A 12,944-nucleotide genomic window follows, 5' to 3' on the forward strand; every position below is an offset into this window, starting at 1 on the left:
GGTAAGATTTTAACTATTTGTCCTTAATTAGTGCATCTTTTGCATACATTATTTTTGAAGGTAAACTTTCATTGCTTAGTATATTAATTACTATACGATGTTCTTCAACAGGGACTTCCGATGACAGTTGTGCCTCAGTGGATCGAGACTAAAGGTGACATGTCAATGGTTAGCTTATGGCCAAGATATCCTACATTGCACATGACTGCATTCAGGATTTCTGAAAGCAGAGAATGCTTAATAGTGAAAGATTGGAGCAAAATTGTTAACGATCGCAGAGAAGTACTAGGGGGTAGCAAGGAGAAGCGCAACCCAAGATTAGGAGACAGATTCATCTGCATGCTCCAGTATGATGAATCAGGAGAGCTATACATGTTCTATGCTATTCTACCTGAGAGGGAGCAGCACTAGTTCATGCTCTTAATTAGTGTCTCATGTCCGTGTCCTGAACTTTGATGTTGGTGATGATTATGTTGAACTCGATGATATCTTTGCTTCTGTTACAAAGTGAATGTTTCCTCTTTAAGCTAGCCAGTGTTGGTGATGATTAGATAGCTAGCGGTAATGACTATGATGATTAAATAGTGGTAATTAGACGACTATGATGATTTTTAGCTAGCTAGAGTTTATTTATTTATTAATATGCGATGATGATGATGATGATGATGATGATGACTACAACTCATTATAACGTAAAACAATTCTAAATTAAATTGATAACACAAATTTAATTGAAAAATACAAAATAAAACAAAAACCCACAAACAATTAGTACCGGTTGGTGTTACCAACCGGTACTAAAGGGCTCCCGGCCTCCGGAGCTGGCTCGTGCCACGTGGTTTCCCTTTAGCACCGGTTCGTGCTGAACCGGTACTAAGGGGGGGGGGCTTTAGTGCCCATACTTTAGTGCCGGTTATGGAACCGGCACTAAAGGGCCTTATGAACCGGTGCTATTGCCCGGTTCTGCACTAGTGTGTAGTCATCCCGAGTCAAATTCGCAGTCATCTCACCACATGTATGACCACCAGAGCCCTGGCCTGTCTCCATATCCCATGCGCACCGCACGCCTCACCGCTATTACCGCGTCGAGCCTCCGGTGTCCCGGTCGAGTCTCAAGGGTCGCGAACCCACACACTCAACCTCCACTGCAGAGTACCACCGATCATCACCGATCGATGAAAAGTTTCACGCTTCCATCAGAACACTGGGCTCCAGTCCAAACTGCATGTTACTCGCTTTTCCCGCTGAATAGGCTTCGACTCTCTGTCGACTTACGCCGTAGCCACTCAATCAGCTCCACCTTCAACATGACTCCATGGTAGATGATCAGTCCACCCTCACGCCCCGTCAACTTCAAGCTCACATGTGCACCGTCTTGAATCAACCCCGCGCCATAGTCTTGTCGAAGCCACACAAGCCCTCTGGCCCGCGCCATGTGTTTCCATGCCCCAGAAGTCAGTCACCATTAGCATCACGCTCCTACATCGTCTTTGCCGATCCCACCACCGTCTTCTGTACCAACTGTCGATGTCAAAACCGGCGGATCTCGGGTAGGGGGTCCCGAACTATGCGTCTAAGGCGGATGGTAACAGGAGGGAGGGGACACGGTGTTTTACCCAGGTTCGGGCCCTCTTGATGAAGGTAAAACCCTACGTCCTGCTGTTGATCGAGAGGGGTGTGGCGTACCGCAAAACGGAGGAAACGGACTTGTGTTGGAGCGCCTACGGTCGAAACCGGGTCCTGTTCATCGAGAGAGGTGTGACGTACCTCAAAACGGGACTCCACGGGCTAATGTTCATCCACCGTCTACTGCATCACTCGGCCCCGACCACCCACCTTAGCCGAGAACTCCCTGAAATTTTCCTCGCCCTCGCTTCTACCACGATTTTTTCCATCATGGGCGGCCCAAAGAATGTCATGCAGGTGCGTCTCCGGCCCGCTCAGGACGAAAAGCCCATTTTCTGTCATGATTTTTTGTCATAGAAGTAGGAGCCCACCACATCCATGATGATACCGGGTTTTGTCACAATTATCGTCATAGATGTGTCATAAGCATGACAGAAAAGAAATTCGTTCGGCCCAAAATGTCATGGATGTGTCCTTTTGGTAGTGTTAGGTGTACCATCCAGCTGCAATTCTTTGCCTGTGTGGTCTCTCAGTATTGCAGGAGTCACTCGAGGCGAGTTGATCTAGTTGTCCTTCATTTGGACACTTCCTTGACCTTCTTCAACCTCATCCGCTTGTGCTGTTTTAGGATCTAACAATAGGCGCCTGAAGTTTTCCTGGATTCTATCGAAGTTCTTCTGCATGGTGGCAAAATTCTTGTTCACTGTTGCCTGAAATTGCTGAAACTCCTTGCGGTCTTCTTCTCTGTCCTGCCGTAGCGTCTGTTGGGGAACGTAGTAATTTCAAAAAATTTCCTACGCACACGCAAGATCATGGTGATGCATAGCAACGAGGGGGAGAGTGTTGTCTACGTACCAACGCAGACCGACTGCGGAAGCGATCACACAACGTAGAGGAAGTAGTCGTACGTCTTCTTCCCGATCCGACCGATCCAAGCACCGTTACTCCGGCACCTCCGAGTTCTTAGCACATGTTCAGCTCGATGACGATCCTCGGGCTCCGATCCAGCAAAGCGTCGAGGAAGAGTTCCGTCAGCACGACGGCGTGGTGACGATCTTGATGTACTACCGACGCAGGGCTTCGCCTAAGCACTGTAACGGTATGATCGAGGTGGAATTTGGTGGCAGGGGGGCACCGCACACGGCTAAGGAACGATCTCAAGGATCAACTTGTGTGTCTTGGGGTGTCCCCTGCCCCCGTATATAAAGGATGGAGGGAGGGAGGCTGGCCGGCCAAAGGAGGGAGGCGCAGGAGGAGTCCTACTCCTACCGGGAGTAGGACTCCCCCCTCCAATCCTAGTCCAACTAGGATTCCCAAGTGGGAAGTGAAAGAGAAAGGTGGCCGGCCCCTCTCCTAGTCCTAATAGGACTAGGGAGAGGGGGGGAGGCGCAGCCCTATGTGGGCTGCCCTCTCACCTTTCCACTAAGGCCCATGTTGGCCCATTTGGCTCCCGGGGGGTTCCGGTAACCCTCCTGGTAATCCGGTAAAATCCCGATTTCACCCGGAACACTTCCGATGTCCAAACATAGGCTTCCAATATATCAATCTTTACGTATCGACCATTTCGAGACTCCTCGTCATGTCCCCGATCTCATCCGGGACTCCGAACTCCTTCGGTACATCAAAACTCATAATATAACTGTCATCGAAACCTTAAGCGTGCGGACCCTACGGTTCGAGAACAATGTAGACATGACCGAGACACGTCTCCGGTCAATAACCAATAGCGGGACCTGGATGCCCATATTGGCTCCTACATATTCTACGAAGATCTTTATCGGTCAGACCGCATAACAACATACGTTGTTTCCTTTGTCATCGGTATGTTACTTGCCCGAGATTCGATCGTCGGTATCCAATACCTAGTTCAATCTTGTTACCGGCAAGTCTCTTTACTCGTTCCGTAATACATCATCTCGCAACTAACTCATTAGTTGCAATGCTTGCAAGGCTTAAGTGATGTGCATTACCGAGAGGGCCCAGAGATACCTCTCCGACAATTGGAGTGACAAATCCTAATCTCGAAATACGCCAACCCAACATCTACCTTTGGAGACACCTGTAGTACTCCTTTATAATCACCCAGTTACGTTGTGATGTTTGGTAGCACCCAAAGTGTTCCTCCGGTAAACGGGAGTTGCATAATCTCATAGTCATAGGAACATGTATAAGTCATGAAGAATAGCAACAGCAACATACTAAACGATCGGGTGCTAAGCTAATGGAATGGGTCATGTCAATCAGATCATTCAACTAATGATGTGACCTCGTTAATCAAATAACAACTCTTTTGTCCATGGTTAGGAAACATAACCATCTTTGATTAACGAGCTAGTCAAGTAGAGGCATACTAGTGACACTCTGTTTGTCTATGTATTCACACATGTATTATGTTTCCGGTTAATACAATTCTAGCATGAATAATAAACATTTATCATGATATAAGGAAATAAATAATAACTTTATTATTGCCTCTAGGGCATATTTCCTTCAGCGTCTTGATGTCTAATTCAAGGGACTCCAGCTGCAATTCAGCCGTCGAACCAGAATCAGCCAGGCCCGTCATCTTGAAGTCGTCGGCTATCACCACCATAGAGGGGTGGGAGGGTGGGATGAACTCGTCACCACCGCCTACGCCGCCTCCTGCGCCTGCCTCCGATGGTACATGATCAGATCACATGAGCTGGGGTTTTACCACCCGAGAAGTAATCCCAGGCAACCAAATTGTACTCTGACTGCACCCGAACGCTGCCACTCTGGCCGCCACCTGATGTCGTCGTCGCCGGATTAGGGCTCGGAGAGGGATTTTATAGCTGCAACCAACCTCTACTTCGCCCCAATCAACTCCACTACCAAGAAAAGACTAGCTCTTGATACCAATTGTCAGGACCAGAGCTCTGAATTAAGCAATTTAACTACCGCAACATCGATTTGAGGGAAGAACAGGAGCTTGAAACTAGGGTTTCTTTGATAGAAAATGGGGAAAGTAGTTTAGCACGCCACTGGCGGCTAGGGTTTGCACCCAATACAAAACAACATGCCCTCTCTCATGGATTGTGGCTGGCTTTATAGCCACTACAAGTTGGTAAAAAGTAGAAGTAAAGCAAAACAGAGCACATGGCTATGTCGGGTAAGCTACAGCTACTCATTTGCATCAGCAGCCGCATGATGGCAGATCGATGGAGGAGAGATGCCCTCCGCTGATGAACCGTTATTTTTGAACCAGGACCACATGATGGAGGATCCACGGCCGTTATAGCTTCTGGCACGCTGGAACAGGGGAATACATGAACAGGGTCTGACAGATGGGTTGCGGGGCTTCGTCGTCATGCTATTCATCTTCCTGCGCTGCATCCGAGGATTCAATTTCGTTGGTTTCCTTATGTCTTGATTATTTCGTTGGTATGGAAGGGGGTTTTTTTTTGGGGGGGGGAGAGGGTGGCGGGGGTTGTCTCGGCTGAAACCCAAATAGCGGAGGCGATTGAATCAAAACTTGTTCTATGGCGTATGTTATCGATTTTGTCCCATATGGTGTGGCGGGAATGTAGGATCCTCTGTTTTAGGGATGCTTCCATGTGCCCGTGCACACTGTGTGCTCATCTTGATTGCTTCTCGGCCATGGATTCATGCCGATTGCTTCTTTGCCTGCTACTCCTCCGTTGTCGCCCTTTGCCTGCCTCCTACAACGCTGTCGTCACCCCAGGGAACCAGTGTAGGTGTTTGTCACAGCCTCCGTCGCTCTGTGGCCAACCTCCATCTTGTGCTTAATCACAAGTGTGCTTTGCCCACTATAGAAATAAACACATCTGGTAGACAAATTTAGCAACAAGCTATTAGAGCAAATAAGATCCCATGGTTTAATGCAGAAAAAGGTTGATTGGAGCCTACCTGATAGTTTCAAGCTCTTCACTACAATAATAGGTGCAGCGTCAACAAGGTCCAAGAGCTCTTCAACAAGTGCTGGCAAGATCATTCCAAAGATAAATGGTAACAATCTTATTCGTGCAGTCAAATTAGTTGTAAGTATCACACTTTAAGCTATCAATACAGTATACATCATATTTTTAGTCATCAACAAGTTAAGTTGCTGCTTACGAGTCATCTGCCAAGAACAATGTCATGCTTTGGGACCGACTCATTGTCAATCTTTCTTCTGATGGTGATAGTAGGTGATACACTTTGAACAGCACCAATGATATCCAGAGATAAAATATAGAACGGAGTAATTAGTCATACTGCATGCAACGAGGTACTGGGATTTATTGGTCTAATCCGGATGCTTGGTTCATGTTCCCCATTACTTTGTTGTTCATGATTTTTTTGGGGGGTCTGGATCTAAATGCATGACCTAGCACCAGGTTCTTGGAGTATTTTTCAACATAAACAAAATGTGCCCTGTCCTTTTTCCTTTGTTAAGATGCATTGATGCTCCTTGCTTTATTTATGCACATGCGCCGGCTGCTAGAGTTGGCTACAATTTTCTCTTATCCTGCGTCAGCTAACTTCAACCCAAATGGCAAATTGTGTCCTTTTGCCTGGACTATAATCATTATTCAGAATTTTGCAGCTGGCCAGTACAACATTCAGAACCAGTGAGTGACCCTGGGAAATATTTCTGTAAAAAGATACGCAGATTTTCTTGGTTGTTCCTGTGAAGCGGATGAAGATTGCTTGAAGTTAATGACACCGGGTGAACATATATTCCATTTTCAGTTGATCTATTGATGTTGTAGCTATGTCTTCATGAAGGAAGCTTGTTAATTTCATCTATTTTCTCTTTTAGTTCCACCAAAGCAAAAACATTCTCCTCTTGATTTTCTCGGTTGATTTTGTAGGCTGCGACAATGACTTCTGATCAGTAATTTGTTTGATAAGTAAATTTTGGTAGCTTGCACATATTCCTTTGCCGTGAGTGCAGAAGATGTGCATAATAAACTGGAAGCTCGATTGCCCATAAAAAGAAGCATTTGTCGTATTTTAAAAGCTCAAGCATCACACAACTCAATTAAATTAATGAAATTTGCCGACATGATCTAAGTTTGTTCACACAATGAACGGAATTGAAACAAATGCAAGATTAAAAGCTAATGAAAAAAAATCCAATCGAAGCCTCATGCTAGGAGAAGCTATTTATGGTATCTAGTCGCTGTAGAAGCTAGTGTTCTTCTTGCCGTCCTTGTTGGTGTTCTTGTTCCTCCGTCTGCACCGGTCGGTCTCCTCCACCCGCCGGACGGCGCGCTCCAGTGTGTCCACCCGCTCTGCCAGGGAGCCAATCAGAGTGCACTGCTGCGCGCTCTGCTCGCACAGTGCCGCCACCATCTCCATCAGTTTCTTCGCGTCCAGCCCGTCGGTGGTCACCGTTTTCTTCTCCTTATGTGCCTGTTCTTGCTGCTGCTGCGCTTTGGGTGGTGTAGGTTCCTTCTCGCCAGTGGAGACGTCGCCGTCTCCCGTCGCCACCATCTCCCACTCCCCCTCCGCCTCCGAGGCCTTCTCCCCTTCCGCCACCAGTTCGGTCTCGGCCTCGTCCACGACGACGTCGACGGGGCTCGCCACGTCAACCTCCATTGCCGCCGTGTCAGTTGTCTCGGCAACCAGAGGATCAGCCGCAGTGTTGTCCTCAACCGGCAGCTCCAACTCCGGTTCCATCCCATCCTCTGCTTCTTCCTCTGCATTCTGAACTTCCGGCGCATCGGCGGTCACCACCGCGGGCGCGGCCTCGAGAGCGTCAACTGCGTCCTGGAGCGTGAGCACGCGCCTGGTGACCCTCCTGCGGTACTCCCGGGCACCGCGCACGCCGTCGAGACGGAGCAGCAGCCGCATGAGCTCCTCCCCGAGGCCGATCCGCGCACGGGCGTCCTCGCGGAGCGCCTCCGCCTCGGCCGCCACCCTCGCGGCCACGGCCTTGGCCTGGCGCTCCACCGCACGCACCTCCCGCACCATGCGACGAGCGAGCAGCCCGCGCGCCGCCGCCTGCACCCTCGCCGCGGCCTCCTCCGCTGACGGCGCCGGCTTCCTCGGCACCGCGGGCGGCGAGTCAGGCTCGGGCCCTGTGACCTCCACCTCGTAGCAGTCGGGGCAGCTCTTCGGGGACCCGCTGCTGGGCCTGGGACGCGCCCTGGTCCGCGCCGCCGGCTCGGAGACTCTGAATCCAGGGAAGAAGCCGTCGTCGTGCTGCGTCGGGGCCCTCCGGCGGGCCGTCACGAGCGGCTCGGCGAAGAACGCGTCGACGGCGGGACTGTGGTAGTATGGATCGTAATCGTAGGCGTAGGGCGACGCAGGGTAGTAGCAGTCGTAGGGATCATACCCAAAAAAACCACGGCGTGCCATTGCTCTGTCGAGGTTGGGATATGCAGATCGAATCGCTCGGGTGAAATTTTGTTGTGACGAGAGAGGAGACCAGGGTCGGGTATATATGGGATGAAATAAAATTCCAGAAAGATCCGGTCTCTTCTCGTTTCCTTGGGGAAGGGGCGGGCCAGCTTTCCACAACATCCGGCGGTTGACGATGTCAACGTGAATCCATCTTGTGATTAACCAATTCCCACAAAGATTTATTCCAAAAAAAATCAATTTCCCAAAAGATCCGTGTAACTATAATTTTTTTTGCGAAAGTGTCATATATATATATATATATATATATATATATATACGATGCTAAAAAATTGGTCCTCGGATAAGTACGTCGTAAATTATGTTTTGTTTTGGTTTAAAACTGCGGCCTGTTCGCGGCATGGCTGCGGTAGTCGCATTTTCAACGTGTTCGCAGGGTCTCCGAGGTCTGTTTATTGTCATGGGTCGGAGCTACCGTGCAGGGCCCGGGTCGGCAACAATCTCTGCTTCTTCCTCTGCACGTAATATATCATGCGAATTTTCATCAAAAACCTGTGTTTGCATGTGATAGATTAAAAGACTAAAAACACATGCAGAAATCAGCTTGTTTTTCACCCCTTTTTTTGTCTTTATTGCAGGGTATAATGTAACATAATTTCAAATGAAATTTGACAGTTACTTAGAGCACATGCATATGTTTTTGTGCGAAAAAATAATAAAATCTTTTAAGTGTCAGTTTTTAACCTTTCAAAAAACATGCTCAGCGGCTACCATGCTCCAAAAATCCGCTTTGGCCGTTATGTACCTCTTCAAAAATCCGCTTTGGCTGTTAAAGAAAAAAATTACAACTGCCATGAGTTTAAAGAAAGTGTTTTGTGCGTTTGGAAAATGTTCAACATGTTTTTTTTGGAAAATGTTACACATTTGTTAAATTTTTTAACGTTATTTGAAAATGTTCGTCATGCATACAACTTTTTTTGCAATGTGTATTTAAAAAATGATTATACAATTGTGGTTTAACATACTGTAAATTCATTTGATCTACAGCAGAATTATTTTGAGCTAATATCACCATTGTGGTTTACCTGATTTGGCAAAGTACAAAAATGATTATAACTGAATGTATTCACAGTCTAAAGATGTCAAAAATATTTGAATAGGTAGCATGACAACTTAATCACCAATATTACAACGATGTCCATTGGAACAATGTGAATTGACTTGGAGCCTTTGGATAACTAACATCAGACTATGTAGGCATGTTTGAAGACAAAATAAAAAGGTTTACCACCATTTCTCATCAGAAAAGGAAGAACGGAATATGCACAAAAAGTAATCAGAACATACCATGTTGCATGTCCTTGCAAGCCATTTCCTTCATGTGTCTCCAAAAGAAAGTTAACGACACGTACTTGTACAGTCATGCGTTCTGCAACCTATGCATAGTATAGCATATTAAACTCACTTGTATTTGAAATTTTGTACGGGTATATTGCTTCAATAAATTTTGATGTAATGAAACAGTTGTATAATTATAAAAATTACTATTACTAAAATAAAAGGTGCAGACAAAGGAAAATCTAGACATAAAGCAGAAACACAAAGTCAAGAAAGATTGAATTTAGCTACGCTGAGAAACATGAACTATCTTGATGAATTTACAGTATAATCACCATTTCAATAGAGGCAGCTCTGAGTGACATATGGCCTTGAGATAATTTTTTCTAATATGTATGTAAATTAATGAACAACAAGTGCAATGAAGCCAACCTTATCAACATATCCATATCCAGTGCTTGTAATTGGTGTGACGATGCGAGCGACGGCGGCGGCTTGCCCGAGTAATGGTCCGCAAACAGTTGTAACTATTCACAGCCAAATATGAAATGGTTATGGATTCGGAACTTCAAGGCTACAAGCCTACAACCCACAGAGAGCTATCTATTCAAGCAGCAAAGAAAAACATTAGAGAAGATCAAAGAATGGACCTGATTTTTTTTAATGCGTCATCCAGATATTACCAATGATGGGTGGCATCGTCTTCCCCTCCAAGACTCTAAAATTCTTCAGGTAGTCCTCAAGAACCTGCGAAGGAATAAACTATGTGCGTCATCCAGATATACCCAAATAATCTCAGCATGCCGTCAATGCGTAACATCAACTTAAAAGTCTTAGGCCACAAGATTAAATACACTCATGGTCAGAACAATACAAAATGGTTGCCATAAAAAACCAAATATTTCAAAACTTTCATGCTCACTTGTCCAGTCCTTCAAGAGCAGTAAGAGCAACTCAACATTAGGCACATATAAGTACCATTTCAGTGTCTCACTATTTCACAATTTAACTCACATGAAATGTTAATCACAAACCAAACACCAGCACATCATATCACGTCAGAACCATATTAATAACCCAGTTAGCACCACTGGACTAAATCATCAACATGACATACAAGATGCAGAGGTGAGCATTTTATGTGCTAACATAGATAAACCTAAGCCTTCTGCAGGAGAATGGCGAATTGATCAAAGGATCTTGGTGTCGCTGCAGAGCACAAAAGTAGGAACTCTGCATTGTTGGAGATTACCCAATGATCTCTTTCTTGCCAGATCTAGCACCATCAAGCCCATCCTCCTTTAGCATTCGAAGCATTCCCAACACCCAAAACTGCCGTACAAGAGCGGCCTCCTTCTAACTACAGTATTATTGTACAATAATTTTCTCATAAAGAACCAGCCCACAAAAACTATAATATCAGTCAATGGGTTGTGTTTGTTGGAATTAACCACGACGTGCGTGGAACTGTGTCCGGTTCGTACACAGAAGCAGTCATCAGGTAGGATTAGAAGTAGAGACGAGTAGGTTAGCTTCTAGTGTCTATCTTGCATATTATATGCGTGTACCCCTACCCCTTGTACAACCGTGAGTTGGTGAAGCAATAAAGTAAAATCACCACGTACGATACGTACGTGTGGCAATCAGCAGAAGTCTCGCGTGCGTGCGTGCGTTTGATGAGTTGTGTACGTGCGTGTTTAGGCTTGGAGATCAGTGAGCTGAGGCCAGTTTTGCACTGCGGTGCATCTGCTTCGTACGGTGCGTCTCGACGTAAAGTATCTCGTTGGGTCTGGCCGGCTCGGGGCTGAAACTAAGATAGTCAGCGAGCTCTGTTCATCATCGTCGTTCGTCGTCGGTGACGACGGCGTCGGGACTGGGCCAACAATTGGTATCTAGAGCAAGGTTGATCTTGTAGTAACGGGAGGTCATGTTGGACGACGAGAAGACCAAAAAGCTGGTGGAGTACTCCGATGTGGCTAAAGTAATTGCTGCTCCTGTCAGATCGGAGTAGCCACGATTTGACCATGGGAACTTCGTGGTGTGGGCGACCATGATGGAGTGGGCGCTCGAGGCCAATGAGCTCTGGGAAGCCGTCGACCCCGGCGGTAACGAGTACCTGAAGGGTGGTGCCTTGTATCGGAAAGATCGCCAGGCTATCACGGCCATCTGCTCGGTGACGCTGGTGGACGTGCAGCAGCATCTAATCTCGAAGACATCAGCGAAGGAGACGTGAGACACACTCAAGACGTTGCATCTAGGGCACTCGCGTGTGCGCGAGGCGAACTTGCAAACTTTGCTGAAAAGTTACGAGAACCTGAGAATGGGAGAAGATGAGACGGTGGACGCCTTCGCAGCGAGGGTTGCCTCGATGGTGAACGGGATTCGCGGTCTCGGCGAGAAATTGAAGGACATCTCCGTGGTCAGGCATTTCCTACGTGCCGCTCCACCGCGCTACATGCCGATTGTGTCAGCGATCGAGCAATGTGTTGATCTCAAGACTCTCACTTTGAATGATCTGGTTGGTCGCTTCAAGGCGCATGATGAGCGGATGAAATTGAGTTACGGTGACGCAAAGCAGGATGAGTACCTGATGCTTACACGCGCTCAGTGGCAAGCGATGGTTTTCAAGGAGAACAATTTCAAGAAGGCGTTTGGTAGTGGCGCAAAGTACCGTCCCGCAAAGGACACCGACGAATAGTCGGAGAAGCCAAAGAAGAAAAAGTTCGACAAGAGGAAGATCCGCTGCCACAACTGTAATCTGCTCGGGCACTTCAAGTCGGAGTGCAAGAATTCCCCTAAGGAGAAGGTGCGCATGGTCCAGGAAGATGATGAAAGTGACATGATGTTGATGTGTGAACTCATGGATGAGGAGGATCCAGTTCTTCAAGTATCGGCTAAAGAAATTGTCGAGCTCCGTGAAGAAAAAGTTCGCTCCCAAGATTATGGTTCGGAAACTCGTGTCGATGTTACAGATGCAGGAGATGATTCCGAAACTTGCGTTGATGCTACAGATACATATATCACTTTGTCTGACAAAGATAAAACAGCGTACGTGACGCCTGAAGTCCACGAAGCACAATATGCTGGTGCTAGATTGGATGCATGTGCGTGCAAACAATAGCAAGGCGAGGGTGTCGCCGTTGTCATATCCGCGTCAGAAAGTAGCCAAAGCGTTCTGCAGACAGGAGTGCTCGGTCTCCCAGCGAGCGATGCTAGGAGAGCTATGTCTGGTAGCGCACGCACGCACGCTCCATACTTGGCAGGAGGCTGGCCAGAAAGCAGCCCGAGAGAGGTGGATGAGACACCACTAGTGGACCATGAAAAGGGCGCCTCACGTCAACCCAAACCAGCAAACAGTACAGCAGCTGGAGGTTCATTAAGAAGCACAGAGTGGAGGCTTAGAAGCAATAGTCTGAGCATCGGGCTTCAAAAGTGCAGCAGCAAGAGCATATAAACAGGAGGGCTGGCTAGCTCACGTGAAAATGCTAGCTTTGCCAATTGCTATGAGCAAAGAAAATAGCAAGGCATCGCTTCTGAAGGTACAAGGAGCCGCGCAAGCAAAGTTGTCTCCGACAGTAATGGAGGAAAGGACACAACCACCCACGTCCGTACATCCAGAACCGGTGTTACAACAATATTCGAAGTAAGCT

At 47.2% G+C, this 12,944-nt stretch overlaps 2 protein-coding genes across 2 annotated transcripts in view; one reads left to right on the plus strand and one right to left on the minus strand.

Annotated features, from left to right (window-relative positions):
- Nucleotides 1–6,616: 6,616 nt before the first annotated feature.
- On the minus strand, nt 6,617–7,980 carry LOC125528995. Its single transcript, XM_048693408.1, has one exon. The coding sequence runs from the start codon at nt 7,951–7,953 to the stop codon at nt 6,766–6,768; it is 1,188 nt and encodes a 395-aa protein (XP_048549365.1). The 5' UTR covers nt 7,954–7,980; the 3' UTR covers nt 6,617–6,765.
- Nucleotides 7,981–12,106: 4,126 nt separating this feature from the next.
- The window catches only part of LOC125528994 (splicing factor 3B subunit 2-like), a 33,079-nt gene continuing 32,241 nt past the window's right edge, over nt 12,107–12,944 (plus strand). Inside the window, exon 1 of the mRNA XM_048693407.1 lies at nt 12,107–12,398. Within this exon, the coding sequence (XP_048549364.1) occupies nt 12,107–12,398 (292 nt within the window). The remainder of the gene's footprint in view (nt 12,399–12,944) is intronic.

This window comes from Triticum urartu, unplaced genomic scaffold (assembly GCF_003073215.2).
Source record: "Triticum urartu cultivar G1812 unplaced genomic scaffold, Tu2.1 TuUngrouped_contig_527, whole genome shotgun sequence".
In the NCBI taxonomy this organism is placed as follows: domain Eukaryota; kingdom Viridiplantae; phylum Streptophyta; class Magnoliopsida; order Poales; family Poaceae; genus Triticum; species Triticum urartu.

What these genes read in the sequence shown, in the direction of transcription:
- LOC125528995 (XM_048693408.1), bottom strand. Translation starts at nt 7,953, where the DNA reads ATGGCACGCCGTGGTTTTTTTGGGTATGATCCCTACGACTGCTACTAC.